Consider the following 21,681-nt stretch of genomic DNA (forward strand, 5'->3'; position numbering starts at 1 on the left):
GCTAATATCCTGTGAACAGGGACGTGGTGGTGCTGTGGGCTAAACCGCAGAAGCCTGTGCTGCAGGGTCAGAAGACCAAGCAGTCGTAAGATCGAATCCACGCGACGGAGTGAGCGCCCGTTGCTTGTCCCAGCTTCCGCCAACCTAGCGGTTCGAAAGCATGCAAATGCGAGTAGATAAATAGGTACCATCTAGGTGGGAAGGTAAACAGCGTTCCGTGTCTAAATCACACTGGCCATGTGACCACGGAAAGATTGTCTTCGGACAAATGCTGGCTCTATGGCTTGAAGAGCGGGATGAGCGCCGCCCCCTAGAGTCGGACACGACTGGACAAAAAATTGTCAAGGGGAACCTTTACCTTACCTTAATATCCTGTGGCCTAAGTGTAGAGTGGAAGGGAAACTTCCCCTCCACCATCTTGTTTGACGTATTTTGCACCAGTTACCAGATCAGTCATGAAACTGGCCACACAATGGGGAACCCACTAGGACAGGAAGGGGAGGATGCTTATGCAATTTTTCTTCCCTTTTTTTAGGGTTAAGCAACAGCCATTTTGCACACCATGTACACCACCCCAGGATCATTTTTGTGATGGAAGAGCTCTGCTGTAGATTTAAATAAATAAATAAATAAATAAATAAATAAATAAATAAATAAATAAATAAGAACGAACGAACGAACGAACGAACGAACGAACGAACGAACGAAAGAAAGAAAGAAAGAAAGAAAGAAAGAAAGAAAGAAAGAAAGAAAGAAAGAAAGAGGCCCCTCTATCCTCTCCAGAAGCAGCAGGCATCAGTAAAGAAACTGTACCTTTCAGCTAATTGGTACGACGATACGACTACCCTGTTCTTATTTACAAAACTACAGATTTATGTCAAGCAAAGCCAATTATACTTAATGTTTAAACTATTGCAGGTGCGGAATGATTTTGTTGCTAGGCACTGGGAATGAAAAATGCTCTTTTAATGCATCTCGTTGCAATGGAGACCATGTGCTCCATCATCAGTGCAAACTCAACAGATGGAGAGCTTAATCCCTGCCACTGATCTTGTTCTCTCTCTCTCTCTCTCTCTCTCTCTCCACTCCCTTCGTTGCCTGCATTCTACCTGAGACAACGTCCCACATGCTATGTCTTGCTTACAATGCCTGGGAAACAGTTCAGTTTTTAATAGCCATATCTTATGTCTTTCATCAGGCATGTTAACGCATTCCAGGCAGCTTCGGCCATTCGCTGTGACATAAACGGAGGTTTCCTATGCTCGCTTCTGGGCAGAATGCAAAGGTTCCACATCTAGTTAGTAACGTGTTTGCAACAGCTTCTGATGGTAGATAATAGCTCTATGCTGCAGTTCTCCACGGAATTCTGGAAACTATACCCTGTGACAGGAACTTGAGAAACAAACATGAAGGAGTGTCTGCAGTACTCTAGCCCCAAACTAAAATTTCCAGGATCTTTTCTGATGAATCTGAAAAAACAAGTTTCTAGCCCATGAAAGCTTTGGTCATAATAAATTTATAAGATGGCAGCATCGAATTATCCCTCTAGAAATGGATATGTATTTGTAGCTTCTGGCAAGTGAAAATCGGACTCCCACAAACAAACCAGGGAAACACATTTTGATTACTGTAAAATGCTCTGTGTAGAGCTGCTTTTGAAGATGGTTCGGAAACTTCCGTGAGGTGAAACTGCTGCAGCCAGGAGGCTGACTTGGGGCCATTTCGACAGACGGGTCTGTTTCCAGTCCCAATTCAAAGTACCGGTTGTGATGATGCTATAAAGCTCGGGTCTACATTATCTGAACAACCGTATCTCCCTCGTATGAGCCTTCTCAGGTCCTGAGATCACTGAGGAAGGCCTTCTCTGAATCCCTCTGCCTTCCAAAGCCCGTTTGGGGGAACGAAAGCGGTGAATCTTCTCCATGCCTGCTTCCCACATTGCCGAATGTCTTCCTCTGGCGGCCAGGTTGTTTCTCCAACCGCCCCCCGCACCACACTTGTATCATCTACGGACATTTCTTTTTTAAGCAGGTTTTTAATAACCAAATTCAGCATCTCAGACTCTCCCCGAGATGGTGGTTATGATTTTTCAAGTGTACTTTAAAGGTTGTTTTAACTGTTTGCATTATCAATGTCTTGTAGTATCCTATCTTTATCCCCACCCCACCCTAATTCTATATTTATTGTCCTTTAAGTTTTCTTTTTACTCTAAGCATTGTGAGCTCCTGCATCCCTTTATGGGAGAAAGGCAACACAGAACTAAAATAAAATAAAATAGAGGATGAGGTTTTGGTACCTTTAACAACTATGTAGAAGAAGAGGTTTCAGAAGCTGTAGCTTGAATTAAAAGTTACACCTTGTGAATTTGTTATAGCCTCCCACTTCTCTAATGTTCCTTGCTGTTATTCATCCTTTGTTTCCCCAGAGGCACCAAGCACCCCACAAATCCTGGGTCTGGAGATTTTTACCACACAAGAGATGGTTGTGTTGTCAGAGACTTTATTGAATCCAAGAAACCATCTTTAGAGTGAACTCATACATTCATATACACCATGAAGTTATAAATACTCTTCTTCCCCAATTAAAAGGCTCTGTCTTTTATGTGGGTCTCACCAACAGCCAAAGAAATGAGACATTTGGAACAGTGACCGTTCAGGGTCTAAGTCTCCAAAATCATGCAGAGTTTTAAAATATATACAAAGATGTGAAAAAGATAAACAACAATCCATTATTGTTAAGTCAGTTCATAAATACAGAAAGGAACACATCATTAAAATCTGTCAGACAATACTCTGATGACTGACTGCAACGAGTGTATAGCCAGACATTTTCAGAGCAACGTTTCACAGGAGAGTCTCCACAGAGGACAAAGGAGAGGGACAATCCAGCGTGCTGCCATAAAATTTGAGCGATTTCTCAGGCTGCAAAAGCTGTCCTCCAAGAAAACTCTGTCTGAATCCATCATCAAAGTCTTGCTGCAGATTACTGTATCTGCAAAACAAAATATATTAGAGTATTCCTTTGCAGTACAGTACAAATTAATATTATGGAGTATCGACCATGTTTAATGTTAACGTAGTCAATTTTTTTTTAAATGAGAAAGGCAAGGATATGTTGGTTGCCTTAAATGAACAACTGCGATGGCCCATCAAAATTGGGTGTCCTCAGGTCCAGATTCCTCATGTTGGGATACAAACCTAGATGAGATGCTCGGTCATGGGTGGTTGACAGAGCTGGATGGGGGTTTCTTACCCTAAAATCTCACGGGAGTATCCCCCATGCCCTAGTTATAATCTCTTAGCTGACTTCAGTTCACACGTAGAACCTGATAAAGTGCTTCTTCTCCAGTGGCAAGGTTTTCTCAGAACTTTGCGCTTGAGTAATCAGAGCTGCACATTAATCTGTGTTTACCTCCTGGTGGCCAGTCATAAAACAAGGAAATCTAATGTGCAAGGTGCAGACGTGAGACAAACTCGTGCTAAGGCAAACAGACATCTTTTACCATGTACAGGAGTTCTGCTTCTAAACATGAGCTGTGTATTTTGTATTATTTGACCGTTTCTAGGAGGTGTCCAGGTAGGGAAAGAAACTGCCAGCAATAAATGGTCATGCCAACATGCCTAACACTGCTCAGCTTCCAAAAAGAACTTCCCCACCTTTCCATGTTAGGGGTTTATACCAAGACCACCACTTTGTGTGGGAAACTGGAGCTGCTGCCTGGGGACACCCACTCAGAAGCCCAAGTAGGGTCATAGTACCTCCCCATGCCATTGGATCCAGCAGTTCTTGATGACATTCCCTTTTTAATGCACAGCTTATTTACCTGAAAAAGGCTTCTCCCAATGCAGGTAGAACAACACGCTGAATATCCAAGAAATTACCTGTGAGAAATGGTCCAGAAGCCAAGAGTATTTATCATCATTAGCGAGGCCAAGAAAAAGTAAAATCTCTCCAATTTGCCTTCATTTAGAATATTTGGAAACCAGTCACCTGTGTAGTGAAATATATATATTTACATGCTATGAGAAATTCTGAGAAATCAGTAAACCAATGCAAAGCTTTCTTGTATGGATGTCCATAGGGCATGGGGTGGATGACAAGGAGATACTTCCCCTTCAAATCCTAAATTCATCTATTGTTTAAATGTACATAGACAGAGACAAGGTGTTATAGCAGAAGACACTAAGCATGTGAATTTTGATAACATAACATTATGGAACTTTACACACATACACACATGCATACCCCAGGAAAATTCCTGCAGCTACTTTTGGGAGTCGGCCCTTTGACCCTTCTCATGTGCTCCATGAACAGAGATGTACAACTGGGGCTTCTAAAGACTCCTACAATCACATTACAATGACCACCAAGTATTAACAATCTACCAGGACATTCTGTAGAAGATTTGAAAGTCACTATTTTAGAACAGAATAGTTACAAATCAAGAATATAGAGGGAAACAACTGACATAAAATTTATACACATGACGGACACCCATATACGTTAAATGGATTGAATATAAGCCTAGGTTTCTTAAGTCATTACCAAATGTAATACTTATGCTGTTATCTACTGCTACTGTTATTTTCTTCACAACTTCCACCTCCATCTCTCATCACAAGGTTCTAAGGTAAAAACTGTCAATATTCCCTACATTAACACATGTAGTTCCTCTGCTATCTTTTTTTACTTTTATATATTCTTCCCCCACACTTGAGTTTTTAACAGTCGTCACCCCCTCTCTTCTCCCCTCTCCTTTTTACTCATGCCTGATATCTGTTTTCTGTCTCCTGTAGGAATGTTTACAATAGAACCTAACACCAAACAGAGGCCATCATTCACAATCAAGCAGCCTTTCATTTAAATATCCCCGGGGGTGTCTAGGGCTCAAGGAGAGAGCCAACTGTATCTGACAGAGCCAGAAGGATTACATGCAGCATTCCATGCTACAGCTCCTCCCATCAGGAGACGACAGAGTTTAGGAATGGAAACTTTTCTTTTTGACACTCTTGTCTCTCTTTGTTTTCCCTCTCTCATCACTAAGAAGGCTGAGAGGGAAGAAACAACACAAATGCAGGAGAGCTGATATCTTTATTAGACCACTATAAAAACTATATGTAGGTATCCTTCAGTCTCAAGAGACTATGGTAACGTGCTCTGAATGGAGGACTTGGAACAGTGTCTAGCATGGCTGAGAAGGCCAATTCGAGAGTGACCATCCCTTCCATACTGAAGACAAATACAATCTGTTCCCTGTCCAGCTCCCAGGCTGGTTTCACGACTGCTTCTTTGCCTCAGACAAGGGTCTCTTCAAATTGGGAGAGACCATGATGCGCTCAGATGCCAAAGTTTCCCATCTGTTGAGGTCCATTCCCAAGGCCTTCCGATCCCGCTTGCAGATATGGTTTCCCCCTGGGGTGCTTTCCCTGCACTAATTCTCCATACAGGAGATCTTTTGGGATCCAGCCATCAGCCATTCTCACGACATACCCAAGCCAATGTAGATGTCACTGTTTCAGTAATGTATACATGCTAAAAATTCCAGCTCGTTCTAGGACTACTCTATTTGGAACTTTGTCCTGCCAGGTGATACCAAAAATCCATCGCAGACAATGGATATGGAATGTGTTCAGTTTCCTCTCCTGCTGTGCACAAAGGTTCCAGGACTAACTGCTGTGCAGGAGTGTGCTCAGGACACAGGCTCTATAGACCTGGATCTTGGTATATGTCATCAGCTTCTTATTAAGCCATACTTTCTTTGTGAGTCTAGAGAACATGGTAGCTCCTTTGCCATTGTGTTTAACCAGCTTGACATCTATGGAGAGAGTGTCAGAGATCATTGAGCCAAGGTACGTACATGAAGTCATGAACAACCTCCAATTCTTGTGTACAGATGGTAATAGAGGACTTAATTAATACTTCTTAAAATATAGCTCTCAAACAATATGCAAGCTTTCATGGTTCCAGTCTACTTCCCCAGGCTGTGCACTCATAATGCAGATAAACTATTATAAATGAGAGTCCAAAAATTCACAGCAGAAGTCTGCAAGGTATACTTCATAAGACAAGATCAAACTTTGACTGATTTTTGGGGTAGATTTTAACTGTGTTCTGTTTCAATGGATTAGATCCTGTTTGCAGTGTAACCCAAGAAGGAAAACTGAACTTTTGTTTTGATTGATTTGTTTATTTTGGGTTCAATATTCAAAGAGAAAGAGTCTGAGTTGCACAGGATCAGCCCTGTGAAAGAAAATTTGTAAATGCTACCAGAGTTTTCTTTGTAATGATTTTCAACAATTTGTTTTCTGTGATGGGCCAGTTGGTGCTTCTGGGAAACCTAAATACAAGATGGGAAGGTGATGACCTTCCAAGTGGCTTCAGCAGCTAATATTTGTAGGCCCACTATTTTCCATGGATTATCTTGTTCAATAGCTGTCAAAGGACATCCCAGATATCATTCAATGGACCAGTTCTCCATTCTGTCATCAGCTGCAGCATAGGCTGTCATTAAATAGCCAAGAGGCCACAGAATAAATGGTTCTGATGCTTTACTGACACCAAAAAGCAAAGCGTGCTGCTTATATGTGTCCCATGGTGATTAAGGCACTCGCTAGATGGTTTACAATTTAGTTACACAGGCCACACACTGCCCCCTCCCCAGCAAGCTCAATTTACCAACTTTTGAAGGATGGAAGGCTGAGTGAACCTTGAGTCAGCTACCTCGAATTGAACCTGAGTTGTGGGCAGAGTTTTGGCTGCAGTACTGCAGTTTAACCACTGCGCCACAATATTCCACTGGAAGGAAAGCCAAAGTGAAAAGCTTATGAGCCTAAGTAATTCTGGTTTTTATCTCGTCGGCCTCCCGGACAATGATATTACAACACAATTCCTTAACAGTTCACATACCATTGCACTGAGGAATATCATCTTATGTCAGTCCAGTGGGGTTCCATACTACTGAATTTATATTTTTGCTAAGGGGCTTGATTGTAAGCTGAGGAAGAGGGAAATGTTGTCCTATCTCCTTTCTTGCCACCAGGTGGGAGGCGTCATGCCCCCATTTCTATGAAGGACCAGTTTCTTCTGTGCTACCATCACCATATAACAGGCAAAAGCCAATACACAGCTCATGCTGAATGAAAGGCCACAGAGGAAGTACAGGCCAAATGAAATGGGCGGAGGCCAGTCTCCTTCGCTCTCACCCGTTAGCCAAGACCCTTCTATGCATATTTGCATTGCAACTTTTAGAGAGAGAGAGACATTTCCATAACAAGTGGCATAGGGGGATAGGTTTTGTCATGTGTCTCATTAAAATGTCAAGGGAGGTATAAAGAGCCTTAAGAAATCAGTTTCCTTGGCATGTACTGAAAATATCATTGTCACCCGTCATCTGTTTGCACTCATCAAAATTTCCAAGAAGTCTCATTTTATCATATTCACACCATCCTTCATAAATACATTCTTTTTTAAAGTAACACCAGTTAAGGCTTTGGGTGTCTTTCTTATTTACTTTGCCAGCAAAATGCAACTCTAGAAAGACAAGATGGCACCGGATGCAAATAAAATCACTAGTATTCTAGTGGAGACGTTTTCAAACTCTTGGACCATGGTGGATCTGGGACCATGGATTCCACTTGCCAGTCATGTCTCTGATGCAGTGGATGGACTCGGAGGGACTGATGCATAATGGCTGAAAACCTCTTGCACAAGTTGCGCCTGTGGAAGAGTGATGATATCACAATTGTGGGACATTTTGGGTAATTAAAGACTTCTCCCCAACTCCCATGAGTTGTCTCATTTGCAAGTAATCTGTTTCCTTGTGTAGAAGTCATGAGAACTGTGAGATTGAGGGAGGAAGTACTTAATTACTGAAAATATCCCCATGTGAGTAATGTCATGCAGTGGCAATGATTTTCAGTAATTAAAGACCTTCCTGTCCAGTGGCTCTCACAGGTTCCACACAATGAAGCAGATTACTCACAAGTTGGACAAGCTGCAGGAGAGAAGGAGGAAGTCTTTAATAAACTTCCTTTTGCCTATAATTTTACAGCCTTGCCAAAAATTACCTTTTGTCCATAATGTAATAACCCTTCTACAGGTCTTACTTATGAAAGAGATTTTTTGGTTGCTAAGATACGCAGAGCACATTGGTTGAAATCCTGTTGCTTAGTGTAGTAAGTCACAATTAGAGTAGACTCATTGAATCAGTGAGCATCTGATGATTCAACTCATCTGTGTCATTTTAACTCAGTTACAGTTAGGGTTAATTTGTAATGATACACCATTTTTGACACATGCCCTATTCATATTTTACTTATCGTGTATTTTTTTTTCATATACACAGAGGAGCACCTAACTGTTTGGCCATTGGTTGCCTTATGTAGAACGGAAGCTAGCAATGGGGGAAGGAATTGGGGTTTTAACCTGAAATTTAAAGAAGTTATCCTAGGTTCTGAACCTCTTTTGGGGAGAGAAGAAAAGACATTCTGGTTGGCATGAAAAGTTTTCAAAAAAAATTTCAGGGTTCTTGCTCTTGAAGAGAGCCTCTGTGGAAGTACTGTATGGCCCTTACCTGTTCAGACACATCACTCTCCACACAAGAAAATGATGGAGAGAATGGAGCACAGGGCTCCTCTCTTTACATGTTTAGTAATAGGGTAAGTTATGCCTTCAATAGGCAAGATGGGTTCACATCAGGAATGAAGCCAGAATTATTTCAATCATGCCTCCAAACCCATCAATTTCATGACACTATGAAAATCAGCATAGAACAGCAGCTTAGAAAAATCCTAACATAATGCAGTTATCATGCATTCACTTATAGTACAATCCTCAGGTGATATTTGTGATGAAACTGTTGGAGCAGTAAGACATTGGAAGCAATGAGTGGTCCAACACTGGAGGCATTCAAGAGAAACTTAGACAACCACCTACGTAGCAGCCTGTCCACTTACGCATCCCAGTGCTGCCAGCATCCTGCTCTTCCCGCCAATCATGCAAGTAGCTCCCCTGTCTCCCTGTTCCGCTGGCCACTCAGCAGCCACGCAGAGAGACTCGTCCTTCCGCCCCCTGCCTGGAGTGGCCAGGTGAGTAGGGAGATGTTGGCGCTACTTCCATGAAGAGCAGGATGCTGGCGGTGCCGGGACACAAGAGTGGATGGGCCCTACGTATGTCTCAGATTTTTTTTCCCCAGGAATGTTGCGTCTGAGTCTCAAGTTGAAGTCGACTCTTTGGTCCCAAGGATCAAAGTTCAAGCTGAAGTCCCTATTAAAAATAAGCTTTTCCCCCACAGAAAAAAGGGAGCAGGTTCTGAGTTGCTAGTCAAGTCCGAGTAATTAAAAAAGAACCCTGAGTTGAGTCACAGATGTGACGTTAGTCCAACCTTACAATCAGTCCTGTGATTGGTTAGTCCAACCTTACAACCAGTTCTGTGATTGGTTAGTCCAGCCTTACAACCAGTCCTGTGAAAATCTGACGCTGGATTTTTTTTATTTAGTATATTCAGGAAGTGGATAAATGAAGCAGCAGATACTGATCCTGTGGATGGGGGGGCTCCTATTGTATACACAATTTTGTCTTTTCTTCTTTATTGTGCAAGGACAAAACAATTTAAGATTTAGATCGGGAGCTTCTAAGCCTGACTGAGTTTGCCCTGTTTTTGGCCTCTGTGCCTACCGTCGGAACCACTGAGTCTCTCGTGACCCCCACTTTTTATCCTCACTGTAACTCTCGAGAAAGGCTAGCCTTAAGAGAAAGTGACGGATCCAAAGTCACATGGTATGTTTCACGGCTAGTGCAAACAGCACCTGGCACGGTAACCGTTATACCAGCCATGGTGTGCAAACGCCCAGCCTTCCCGCCCTCGTGATTAAGAACCTCAACGTCTAACTGTGCTGAAGAAAAAGAACTTATGACTTGGCATATTTTCAGTGCAATAAAATGGTATCACATTGCCTCACATTTACAATTCGCAATTCAGACACAAGCTTCTAAGCCCACAAATTAATAGTTATGTGCCCACAACCTACTGGAAAAATGCATTACGATTTCTTGGCACCTTGGGGAGATTTTTGACCTTAACATTTAGCAAAGAGGAGAGCAGTAAAAATGATAAATTAATTTAGAGGCGGAGGGAAAAGAGAAGAAGAGTCACGAACAGTCAGGAGCGAAGCAAGTATCTTCAAAATATAACAGGGGAGAAAAGAAGGTGAAGAGTGACTGAGAAGAACAGCATAAATTCTCAAATATCAAGAAAGCCTGCGATGAAGTAGGGTCAAAAATAGCTTATCACTCTAATTGCTGATCATTCCTGGGCCCAGTAAGCATAGGTACCACTTTTACTTCCTTTACTTCCTGTTTTCCAGCAATTTGGCCAAGGTACTCGGAAGCTTCTTGCTCCCATAGCTTTCGAGAGACCAAGCACATAGTCATGTGTAGTATGCTGTGTACATTCCTGGTTAGCACAGCTTGGAAAAGATATTGTACATCTGGAAAAGTTGCAGTAAAGAGATAGTTACAGGTGCATTTGGTGGGTACACAGAAGAGGGCCTTCTCTGTTGCTGCCCCCAGACTCTGGAACTCCCTCCCACAAGAGGCCAGCCTGGCCCCATCTTTGCTGTCCTTCCACAAGCAGGCAAAGACCTTGCTCTTCAGGCAAACTTTCCATCAGTAACTGTCTGCCTGAGTGAGATTTTTAAGTGGATTGTTGTACCTTACCGCTTTGAATATGTTTTGGTGTTGCTTCTGTTTTTTTCAGTATGGTATTTGTTTGTATTTGTATACTCACAGTGGTTAGTTTTACTATGGTCTTTTAATGATGTAAGCTGCCTTGGGTCCTTTTAAGGGGAAAGATGGGATAAAAGCCGCCCCGAGTAGACGTTGTCTAGAGGGGCGGGGTAAAAATCGAATAAACAAACAAACAAACAAACAAATAAATAAATAAATAAATAAATAAATATTTTATGTAAAAAATTTTAAAGAAACATGATAAAAGTTCTTGAGTAACTCGCTTATTTAAAAAAGGGAGAACGTTGTGGGAGTTTAATTTAGGGGGAAAGGTGAGTAAAGAAGAACATGACAGAGACGGAACTTCAATGTAAGGTGTTATAAATAATAACGTTATCCATAACATGTTACTTTTGGAGATAATGAGGTAACAATGATGCTCCTTTTGCAAATAATATAACAACAGGTATTTTTCTTTTCATGTTACAAGTAATATTGACTCATTACTTTCTCTCTCTTTACTTTCTCAATTTTTAAGGGCTAAATATACTTTTTTGGGGGGCATTCTGAGCCAATTTTTTCCCGCAACACACAAAAAGAAAAAGAACAATTAATATAATCAGCTACAATTTATTTGTCATAATTTTGTAATGAATTACCTTTGGGCAAAATAATTAAATATGTTTTCAGAAGTAACTTACTTGCCTAGACACATATAAAATGAGAGCCACTATGCCCCCTCCCTGCTCCCCAATTTTCAAAAGGGTACGAAAGACTGGACTTCGTAAAGAAGTGTTTAAAGTCATCCTCCCCCAGTCTCCTGGTTCCACCATCATTTAGGTTTGATTCCACTAAATGTAGTGCTTGTCACTAAGTCAGCAGATATTTTAATATTTGAAATACATAAATAAAATCTTTAAAAAGTTATGCATAGTGTGTTATGCAGACACTCCACCGATATCAGCAGAGCTCTTTAAGAATATAGAGCAAAAAACACTGACTTAGCACCGAATGAAGCCTCAGCTGGCATTGGACCTGAATGGAACTTCCACCTCTCAGGTCTGCCGACCAGCAATCTTGCCTGCCCACCAGTCATGCTGGCCAATCAGGGCCTGTCTGTGAAATCCTGGCAGGGTGCTTTGTTCCCAGGTTCCCTTGTGGCACAGCCAGTGGGGGCTGCCATGTTTGATGATGCTGGGAATGAGGGAGGCCAGGCCGCTACCCCAGCCACAACATGGGGACCAGGTAAGTCTGGGTCCCTTCTTTAAGGATACAGACACTGTGGTCCAGTGGTTACAGTGTAAGATCCAAGGGGCTTTCTGGCAATGCTGGTGAAATGCCTTTGGCTTAGCCAATCAACCTTTCTTAGCCTAAGGATTATTAGGAAAGGAATAAAGAAAGGATAGAATAAAAACATATGCACAAATTTCAGAACTCAATGTGCTTAATAATTATAAAGCTTTCCTTCCAAAAAATTGTTGATGACCAGTTTGCAATGTTGTTTATATTGTTGCTAAGAGAACCTGCTCAACTGGGCAAGTTAATAGGGAGACCGAGTCTTCGCTTCAATGAAATTGCTTCATAGAAGAAAACAGAATATATAAACAGGCACCGAAACCGTGTTCCAGGCGCTACCTGACAATCTCAAAGGTTGATAGTTTCCAACATCTAACATTCCAAGTATGAAAAACAAGTAAATTTAAAGCCATGTCTCCTTGCTAGTACAACCATAAATCTGTTCTATGGCATTTTGTATCGGAATCTGAAGATGTCAAAACACGCCAGGAAAGATTTAATAATTACTAGCTTCTTTCACTTCTACAGAGCAGGAATGAAGGAGTCAAGAGTTTCACAAGGAGACTAGAAGTTGCTCAGGTTGCTAGAGTAAAGAGCAATCAAACACACAATTCCTAAGTCAAAGGTGGCAATGAATGGACCTCTATTGGCCACATCACAGACAGAACTACATCTTGTACTTTCTGATTACAGTAACACACGCTGAGCAACAGAGCAATGCACAAATACAGCAGTAAGCCATCACCAGATAGTTGCAATCCTATGCATTCTTATTAATTTATATACAAGCTTATTAAATTCCCACTAGCTAGTTGCAATCCTCTCTACACCTCTCTGGGAGCAACCAAGAATATTCAAGACCAGCTAAATCAGTGGCCAATCTGCTCCTGCATTCTATACCTGCAGTGGCCATCCAGATGCTGCCACAGGTGGGAAGTCAAGAAAGGGAAAGATGTCAATGCAACAGCATTTGCCTGCTTCTGTTCCTTATCAACCAGCATGCAGAGGCACTTCACCTACAAAATAGGGGATTAAATATAGCCTGGAGGCAACAGGAAAAGAGAAGAACCAAACACGAAATGGATTTGCTCAATAATGGAAGCCCCAGTCTTAGGTTTGCAAGATTTGAACAGGGCTGTTCACAACAGGTTCTTTCAAAGATCATTCCTTCACAGGGTCTTCATAAGTCAGAGACACCTCAGTGGCATATAACACAACAATATATAATCTTCCTGATGAGTAGTGATAGCTGCCATGAGTTGGTACCCTCTTATTTCCAAACTGTCCAAGTTGGCAGCTATCATGACATCTGTGACAGCGAATTCCACACTCTAATGATATGAAATATAAAGAAATGTGTCTTTTTAAAAATGTCTGAATTTCCTACTAGTCGGCTTCTTTGGATGTTTGTGCCTTCTGGTGTTTTGAGAGAAAAAGAAAACTTTACCTATCTACTTTCTATAGACCATGGATAATTTCACCGACCTCTAAAAGGTCCGTTCTCCTTAATCTCCCCACTCCACCAAATGTCCTAACCATTTTTCAAAGGGGAGTCACTCCAAGCTTGGTTACCCAACATTGTGAACCACTGCTTTAACCTAATCTATTTACATTAATCTACATTTTTAGGAAGGGAAAGCATGTTCTCCAAAAATGGATACAACGGGTCAACTTTTAGAGCTTGGAATCCTTTTTTTTGGGGGGGGGGCTTACAGCACCTAGAATTTCTTGGCCAGCAGGGCAACTGCCCATGATGACTAGGGGATTTTGCAGTTCAAAAAAGTAACTCCTCCAAGTTTGGTAAAAACGGGCTTGAAACATCTAGGGAAGTGTCTGACAGACAACTAAGTTCTGATCTGCACTGCAGGTCATTTTGTGCAAGAATTTACTAACTGCTTTTTTTCTCATTTCCCAGTATCTACATAATGTGTCATGGCAATGCAGTTGAAAAGAACTGAGTCAGAACTTCTGACATTACAGAAAAAGAGCAGAATTCAATACCATTTGTGACTCTATAGTGAATTTGGAATACTCTTTCATATTCAGTACACACTGAGGACTGATTTTGCACACACACATTCTCTCTCTCTCTCTTTCACCTCTCTCTGGGCTGGTGAGTTCATATTTGTGGGGCACTGAATCCCTTGGGTTTTAGTCTGGACTTTACCAGACCTAAGCCTATTTTGGAGTTGGGTTCAGCACTTTGTGTAGCTCCTGCAAAGTTCAGAGTCAAACCTGGAGCAGAAACAACACCTCCACAAAATTTGGGCTACCCGCCTCCCTTGCGTAAGCCTCTTCCAAGAGCTGCCCCAAAAGCATTTGCTCAGATCTGTAGGGACGGAAGACAGTTGTAACCCCATGTATGTCAGCAACTCATGCGAAGTACATTTGGCTCCTTCCCTATTTTCTTTTAAAGCAGTTGAAGATACTTTTTTAAAAAAAACTTTTTAATCTGCCTTTGGTTAAAAATGGGTTGATTATACTTTAATGTTGCTCTTTTTCTTCTTCTTTAAATTCAATACAGTTGATTCTGTGCTATTTCTTCTCTTTGATAAATAGATAGATAAAACTTTATTGCAGTCAAACAACCAGCCACAAATAAAACATCAAAATATATAAATATACAGAAGTATACAAAAATATATCTCTTTGATGTATTTTATGCTGCTCTTTTAGCCTTTGATTTGTTTACTTTTTAATATCTTACATTTCCAGAGTTTTGCTTATCCTAAGCTCAAATCTGTTTAAATAATTCTCTTACAAATGTCTGTCTCTTCCTACTTGTGCCTCTACCTCTACTTCTGTTGCCACTGTAGTATTATTTCCAGCTTCCTGGATCATTTCACAAGGGCAGAAGAACGTCCTTTAAAGAAACTACGCACTAATTATTCTGCTTTTCAGACGAGGAGTGATTCATTACATTTTGATAAATGCAGTTGCAATTTAGTGACCTGTCTTCATCATGGAAAAGAGATCAATAAGTTGCTGGCACGTAGACTTCGATACATGTTTCAAAGCCAATAGGAAGAGGGTAAAAAAAAACACCCATATAGAGAGGAGAGAGAAAGACAGAAAGACAGATGTACAGACACAAAACACCCATGTTCAGTATGTATAGAGAGTGCTCTACCTTGTGAGCCCATGTAAACTGCTTGGACAAGAAGCGCCCCCATAAAACAGCCAGTTCCACTGAAGCAACTCAATACTTGCAGGGCAAACGCACGAATTCTGCCTGGCACAAATCGGAATACAATGAAGGCACCTTTGCAAAACAAGAAGAAAAGGGAAAGTGTCTGAAAGAAAACAGGAGCAGGGGGAGAGTGATATAGTTCTCCTTGCTGCATCTGTATCGTGTCTCACAATGCAACGTTTGCAGGGAAATTGGGACTCCATATTAGCAGTGAAAATAGACTGATGCAGTCAACTCTTGACTGCCAATGGGACTCTCAAGGTTTTCAGGAAGAAGTCTCTCCAAGCCCTGCCTGAAAATGCAACTGATAATCATTTTTAGCCTTATATCTAAGTACCAACGAGGCCCAACTTGCTTTAGCTTCTGAAATCACATATTTTGGTAAGTTGGTGAGAATATGTCACAGGGGTGTAATGTAGGGCAGGAGTTCCTTGTTGGCTGTAACTTGTAAACCTCCCCCTAACTGGCCCTACGAGAGGGTTCATTACAGATCCAGATCTAAGTCCTGTTCAAGCATTATGCCCAAACATTGTACCTAAATATTGGCAAATGGCAGGGGTCATCCCTTGGCTCTGTATTTAGCAGTAAAGAAGGCCCCTACTAATCTTCCTTTGAACGTGAATGGACCTCCCCACCGTTCTCTCATAGATGTGATGGTTAGGAACATAAAGTCAGCTTCCTGTCCAAACATGAGGCTACCCAGCTTTAGAACATCCACCCATGTAAAATGGCTATTGAACCCTCTGTTTAAAATGAAGGAGAGCCCACCACCTTCTAAGATCACCCTTTCTATTACTGAACAGCTCTTAATAACAAGTTCTTCCTGATGTTTATTTGGAATCTATGTTGATTTGAACCTTACTCAACAAAAAACGTGGTGGCGCTGCGGGCTAAACAAGGGACGTGGTGGCGCTGCGGGCTAAACCGCAGAAGCCTGTGCTGCAGGGTCAGAAGACCAAGCAGTCGTAAGATCGAATCCACGCAACGGAGTGAGCTCCCGTCGCTTGTCCCAGCTCCCGCCAACCTAGCGGTTCGAAAGCATGCAAATGCAAGTAGATAAATAGGGACCACTTTGGTGGGAAGGTAACAGTGTTCCATGTCTAAGTCACACTGGCCATGTGACCACGGAAGATTGTCTTCGGACAAAAACGCTGGCTCTATGGCTTGGAAACGGGGATGAGCCTCCCCCCTTAGAGTCGGACACGACTGGACAAAAATTGTCAAGGGGAACCTTTACCTTTACCTTTACCAGCAAAAAACCAACCCTGCTCTATCTTCCATGTAACAACCTTCATATATCTGAAAATGGCTATCACATTACACCTCAACCTTTTCTTCTTCAGGTTGAACAATCTCCATATGACTTTGTCACTAGACCCTTTACAATTCTTCTTGCCCCTCTCTACAGATGTTCCAGCTTGCTGAAATCCATCTGAAACATTATCCTTCCATCGACAGGGAAATTTGTTATGAGTCCCCACAGGTTGGGGCTGCCATCTCTGGATTTCCACAGGGGCCTGTCTTTCACACCTTCATGAAACGGTTACGGATGGCAAGCCCCACCACAAGCAGTTTTCTCTTAACCGCAAAGATTATTGTTCAGGAAGCAATAACCGCAAGTATGACAAATGAGGCTCTCCCCATGCAAATGATGAATGAGCTTGCTCAGGAAAGCGGTGGAAGGGTGCCAGAGGTGAAGCTTCTGATGAAAGGTACTTCCACAGACCCTGTTCAAACAGATGTCATTCTGTGCTCAACTCCGTTGATTTTTTTAGGACTAGAAAATGAAATAAAATTGTCTTCTTACATGTGGGAGTCACCAGAGCTTCTGCCACACCGAGCAAGATGTATTGCAGGGCCAGATGGATGCCTGGCATGGAAGAAATAAGGAGAACTTTGCCTGAAAAAGTCTGTTCCACCAACGGGAAATGTTTCCTGCGTACTTCAAAAAATCCAGCAGCCATCACAGACAAGGTGGCAGATGTGTAACCTACAATGGAGTACAACAAGCACAGAATAATTACAAAACCATTATGGATTACATCTTGTTTTCAGAATTGCCCCCATTATGTTGCAGGAAAGCAGGAAGATTCTGTTTGTGCTCTTGGATTCATTTGAATTCGTGTTCTGTTGGATATCCAGTCCCTTAAAGGCCGTTTGTCACCAAACCTACCACCTTTTCTTTGGGAGTCCCTTTTCATTCAACCAGTTTTGCTGCCTCGTTAGGAAATGTTCTCAAATTTACCAAGCTTTCCAATATTTTTCCAGATCTCACATTTGCAAAAAAATGTATACTCTTCAGCCACAACAACTGTGTTATTCTCCTCTTAAAGGTCTACCCAAACCGTTAATCACAAGGGTCTTTCCAGGCAAAACTTCTTTTTTTGCTTTGCTCATTAGGCAGAATCATCCAGGTTTGGGGGATGTATGAGTCTGTGCGTGTGTGTTTCTCAGTACAGTTCACAGACATGGATGATTTTATTATTTCTAAAGAGTAGAAGTTAACATTTGAAGTAGGATTGTTGCTTCATTTTTTAAGAACAGCAAATGTACCAAGTGACTCAAAGAATAATTAAGTTAATGTGACACAATCCAAGTAGCAGCGTGAAGCGCCTTCTGTGAATCGCTAAACCGAATCAGTGCCGGTAACAGATACTCCAAGTTAAAGGAGGTTTTTCCAGTGAGAATCAATTTGGTCATTTGTCAAATATGCATAGTTACATTATAACTATCAAACACTTACATTTCATTTTCACCTCATGAAAAAACTGCTCTCTTTTATCCTCCACCCATTAATTAGAACCTTCCTTCTATACCTCAAGCAGGGCCTTTTTATTTTTCTTTGCCCCTTTTAAAAAAAATATTATTTTGGGGAGACTCCGTTTCAACCAAGATGGAGTGGAGCAGAAAAGGAGCACAAACAGGACAAGGCACAAGACAAGCAACAAGACTGGATAAGACAAGAGCCAACACAACATTGTTGAGTAACCAGGTTATTAGGATTCCCAGCTCAGCAGCATTCCATCCCCTGTGATTTCAAGACCAAAACACAGAACATTGTTATGCAAGAATTGGGATTCAAGTCACAGGACACACTGTCAAGTTGGACGTCAGTCGTACTGGCTACTCGAGTCAGCTTGGTTTGGTTCCCCCCCCCCCCCGAGACTTGGATTCAACTTGTAACTCAGAACCCATCCACTCCTCCCTTTTTCATGGAAGAAAAGGCTTGCTTTTAATAGGGACTCATACTTGGGACTTGGTACCAAAGGCTCAGATTGGACTTGGGACTTGGACCCAAAGTCTTGCCAACGCCCCTGTTGTTACGTCACAGGAAAAGGCAAGCGGCACCTTCACAATGCTTCTGGGACATGATCTGCCTGGCTTGGGATCAAAAATGGAGGTGTCAAGAGTAGAGATGTATATGAATATCCCCGCACAGGTGGAAATAACGAGGGTCCAGCCCCATGGGGCCAGACTGTCCATTCATGATTTTGCTGCTGCCGCTGGCTCTGTGGAGGCTTCCTATTGCGCTGTTCTCCTCAATGAATTAGTCACTCTCCAACCTAGCAGAGAGGCTTGTCATCCCGCCTCCTGCCAGGAGTGGGTAATCGATTGAGGACAACGGCGTGATAGGAGGGCACCGCGGAGCCAGCGGCAGTTGTGAAATTGTGAGTGGACAGTCTGCCCTCATGGGGCCAAACCCTCATTATTTCCACCTCTGCTGGGATAAAGGAAAAGGCAAAGGTTCCCCTTGACAATATTTGTCCAGTCGTGTTCGACTCTAGGGGGCGGTGCTCATCCCCGTTTCCAAGCAGCATTTTGTCCGAAGACAATCTTCCGTGGTCACATGACCAGTGCAACTTAGACACGGAACGCTGTTACCTCCCCACCGAGGTGGCCCCTATTTATCTACTTGCATTTGCATGCTTTCGAACCGCTAGGTTGGCGGGAGCTGGGACAAGCGACGGGTGCTCACTCCGTTGCGTGGATTCGATCTTACGACTGCTTGGTCTTCTGACCCTGCAACACAGGCTTCTGTGGTTTAGCCCACAGCGCCACCACGTCTCCTATACAAATACGAATACCCCGATCTCTAGTCAAGAGCGTCAGCCCAGACAAGTCCAAGGCACAGTGAAAATGGTCCTGGGACTCTCAGAAGTTGTCCACCGATGGTTTTGAATGAAATATCAATGCAGCCATGGACTCAGGAACCAAACTGAGATGACGGCAGTGACCAAAGGGACATAAGCTTGGGAGAGAAGTGCACTGTCTTGCTTCCATCCTGCACACTATTGCCTGTGCCATGTCAGCAAAACTGACTTCAAGGAATCAGGGAAACTGCCATGAGAACTCTCTGCAGGACACCAAGGGAAACATTTAACCTTTCGAACCTTTGCAGCTTCATTAGTCTTCAAGATTTTGAGACGCAACTTGAAGAATTCTCAGCTCTGCTATCCGAGGGTTCTTTTCTGCAGCTCAACCGCAACGTTATTTTATTTTAAATCCCGAATAATTGCCACCTGCTGTTTCCTACGCTCCTGCTTTGCACAAAGCTGAACAACAAACTTAATTAGGCTAATTCTAGTCAGATTAATACTTCCTGTCTTTCGGGCGCTGGCTGTGCCACATGCTGCAGGGGTGCCGAATTAAATACAGAGAGCATTGGGAAATGTTGATTTCTAAGTGTGCCTGTGTTTTAAACTGCGCTGCAGGATGGGAGAGAGTTTAAATAGGAAGAGCACTCCAGTTGTTCAATTCATGCAAACAGGAATTGATTTCCAAACTGAAAATTGCTAGATGGCTCTTTATGTTAGAAAGATAAAGTACCTAGAATGGAAGAGATTCTCTTTCCTACAGTTATCTACTGTAAAGCAAAAGCAAAGTGTGCTGCTTATATACCGCCCCATCATGCTTAAAGCACTCTCTGGGCATTTTATAATTCAATTATGCAGGCTACCCATTGTGTCCCCATTACAGTGGTGCCTCGCTTAACGAGCGCACCGTAGAATGACGAATCTGCATAGCGAGGGTTTTTTTTCGATCGCAACTGCGATCGCAAAGCAATGGCACCAATGGGCGAAACTCGCATAGCGACCCACAGATCAGCTGTTCGGCGGCTCCAAAATGGCCACCGGAAGCCCCGAAATGGTAAGCGAGGGGAGGGCGCGAAAATGGCTGCCGGCCGCCATAGGAAAACATCACTGAATGGTGAGTTTTCGGCCCATTTGGAACGCATTAAATGATGTTTAATGCGTTCCAGTGGGTTTTCTTGATCCATTCAGCGATGTTTTCACATAGCGAGGGTTAATCCGGAACGGATTAACCTCACTATGCAAGGCACCACTGTAGTGAGCTGGGTACTCAAAGTATCAACCTTGGAGGGATGGGAGGCTGCATCAAACTCCAGCCAGCTACCTCAGCCAGGGATCGAACTTAAGTTGTGAGCAGAGTGTCAACAAGTCAGAAAATACAAATCAAATACTGAATCCATATAAAATATTTTTTTCTCAGGTACATCTAGTAGCAACACAAATCAATAGATAATGCAACAAGCTCCTTTTCAATCATTGCGATAAAGAACAGAAATTTTCAACTTTACTTTACTTTATTTAGACTTATACCCCGCCCCTCTAGACGAAGTCTATTCGGGGCAGCTTACAAAATACGATAAAATACAACAGAATGTAACATGTAATGGAATGAAATTGCCTTTCAAATGTAACTTTCCAGCATCTAGCAAGGTACCATACAGAGCAGTGTCAAGACAGGAAACATTATGCAAGCTCTATAATCCAAGCTATCTTGGGATATCATGTTCTATGCCTGCTATTTCTTCAGAAATCAGAAATCCCTTACTCTTCCTCCATTATACTTTGTGATTATTATTATTGTAGTAGTAGTGATGGTGGTGTTTGTTAATTACATTTCTAGCCTGAGTCTCCATTACTAATTAGTGCTCAAGGCAGTTTGCTATCATAAAAGGAAAAAAAAAAGAATAACAACAGTTAAAAGAAATTCAACCAAATATTATCACAGTTCAACAAATCCAAACAAGATTATAAAAAGGGATTAATATAAACAAATCCACAATTAAAATAATCTCAATAAATTAAACAGTAGAACTTAATCATATTTTAGAAGCAGTATGGCAGAAGTCTCTCGGCTGATGGCAAAATCCTTCTAATTGAGTTATAGTATTTTTTTTTCTTATGGCTTGTAATTCATGAAACCTCACAAAGAAATAAACTTATTAGGCTTAATGATGCCACGAGATTTTTCTTATCATTTTTAAGTTGACTGAGTAAGTTGGGTTGTGCCATGCTTACTTCATCCTTTGAATATTAAATAAAGAGAGAGAGAGAGAGAATACAGAATTTTTGAACAGTTGAACAACCAACATTCAAGTGTTCTCTTAACGAGCATTACTCATTTAATGGGCCTATTCTACTTGCAAGTAAATAGTGACTCCA

General features: G+C 42.0%; 1 protein-coding gene across 5 annotated transcripts in view; it reads right to left on the reverse strand.

Moving 5' to 3' along the window:
- Window positions 1-2,479: 2,479 nt before the first annotated feature.
- Window positions 2,480-21,681, reverse strand: part of SLC15A5 (solute carrier family 15 member 5) — a 61,342-nt gene continuing 42,140 nt past the window's right edge. For 3 of the 5 annotated variants that reach the window (XM_020808552.3, XM_072999765.2, XM_020808553.3), the window contains 4 exons: window positions 17,019-17,201; window positions 15,152-15,283; window positions 3,882-3,990; window positions 2,480-2,991 (listed from right to left, as the gene is read on the reverse strand). In XM_020808552.3, the coding sequence (XP_020664211.3) occupies window positions 2,844-2,991; window positions 3,882-3,990; window positions 15,152-15,283; window positions 17,019-17,201 (572 nt within the window). In that variant the 3' untranslated portion in view covers window positions 2,480-2,843. The remainder of the gene's footprint in view (window positions 2,992-3,881; window positions 3,991-15,151; window positions 15,284-17,018; window positions 17,202-21,681) is intronic. The other 2 variants (XM_072999766.2, XM_072999767.2) reach the window with 2 other exon arrangements.

The sequence above is a fragment of the Pogona vitticeps genome, chromosome 5 (assembly GCF_051106095.1).
Source record: "Pogona vitticeps strain Pit_001003342236 chromosome 5, PviZW2.1, whole genome shotgun sequence".
Classification (NCBI taxonomy): domain Eukaryota; kingdom Metazoa; phylum Chordata; class Lepidosauria; order Squamata; family Agamidae; genus Pogona; species Pogona vitticeps.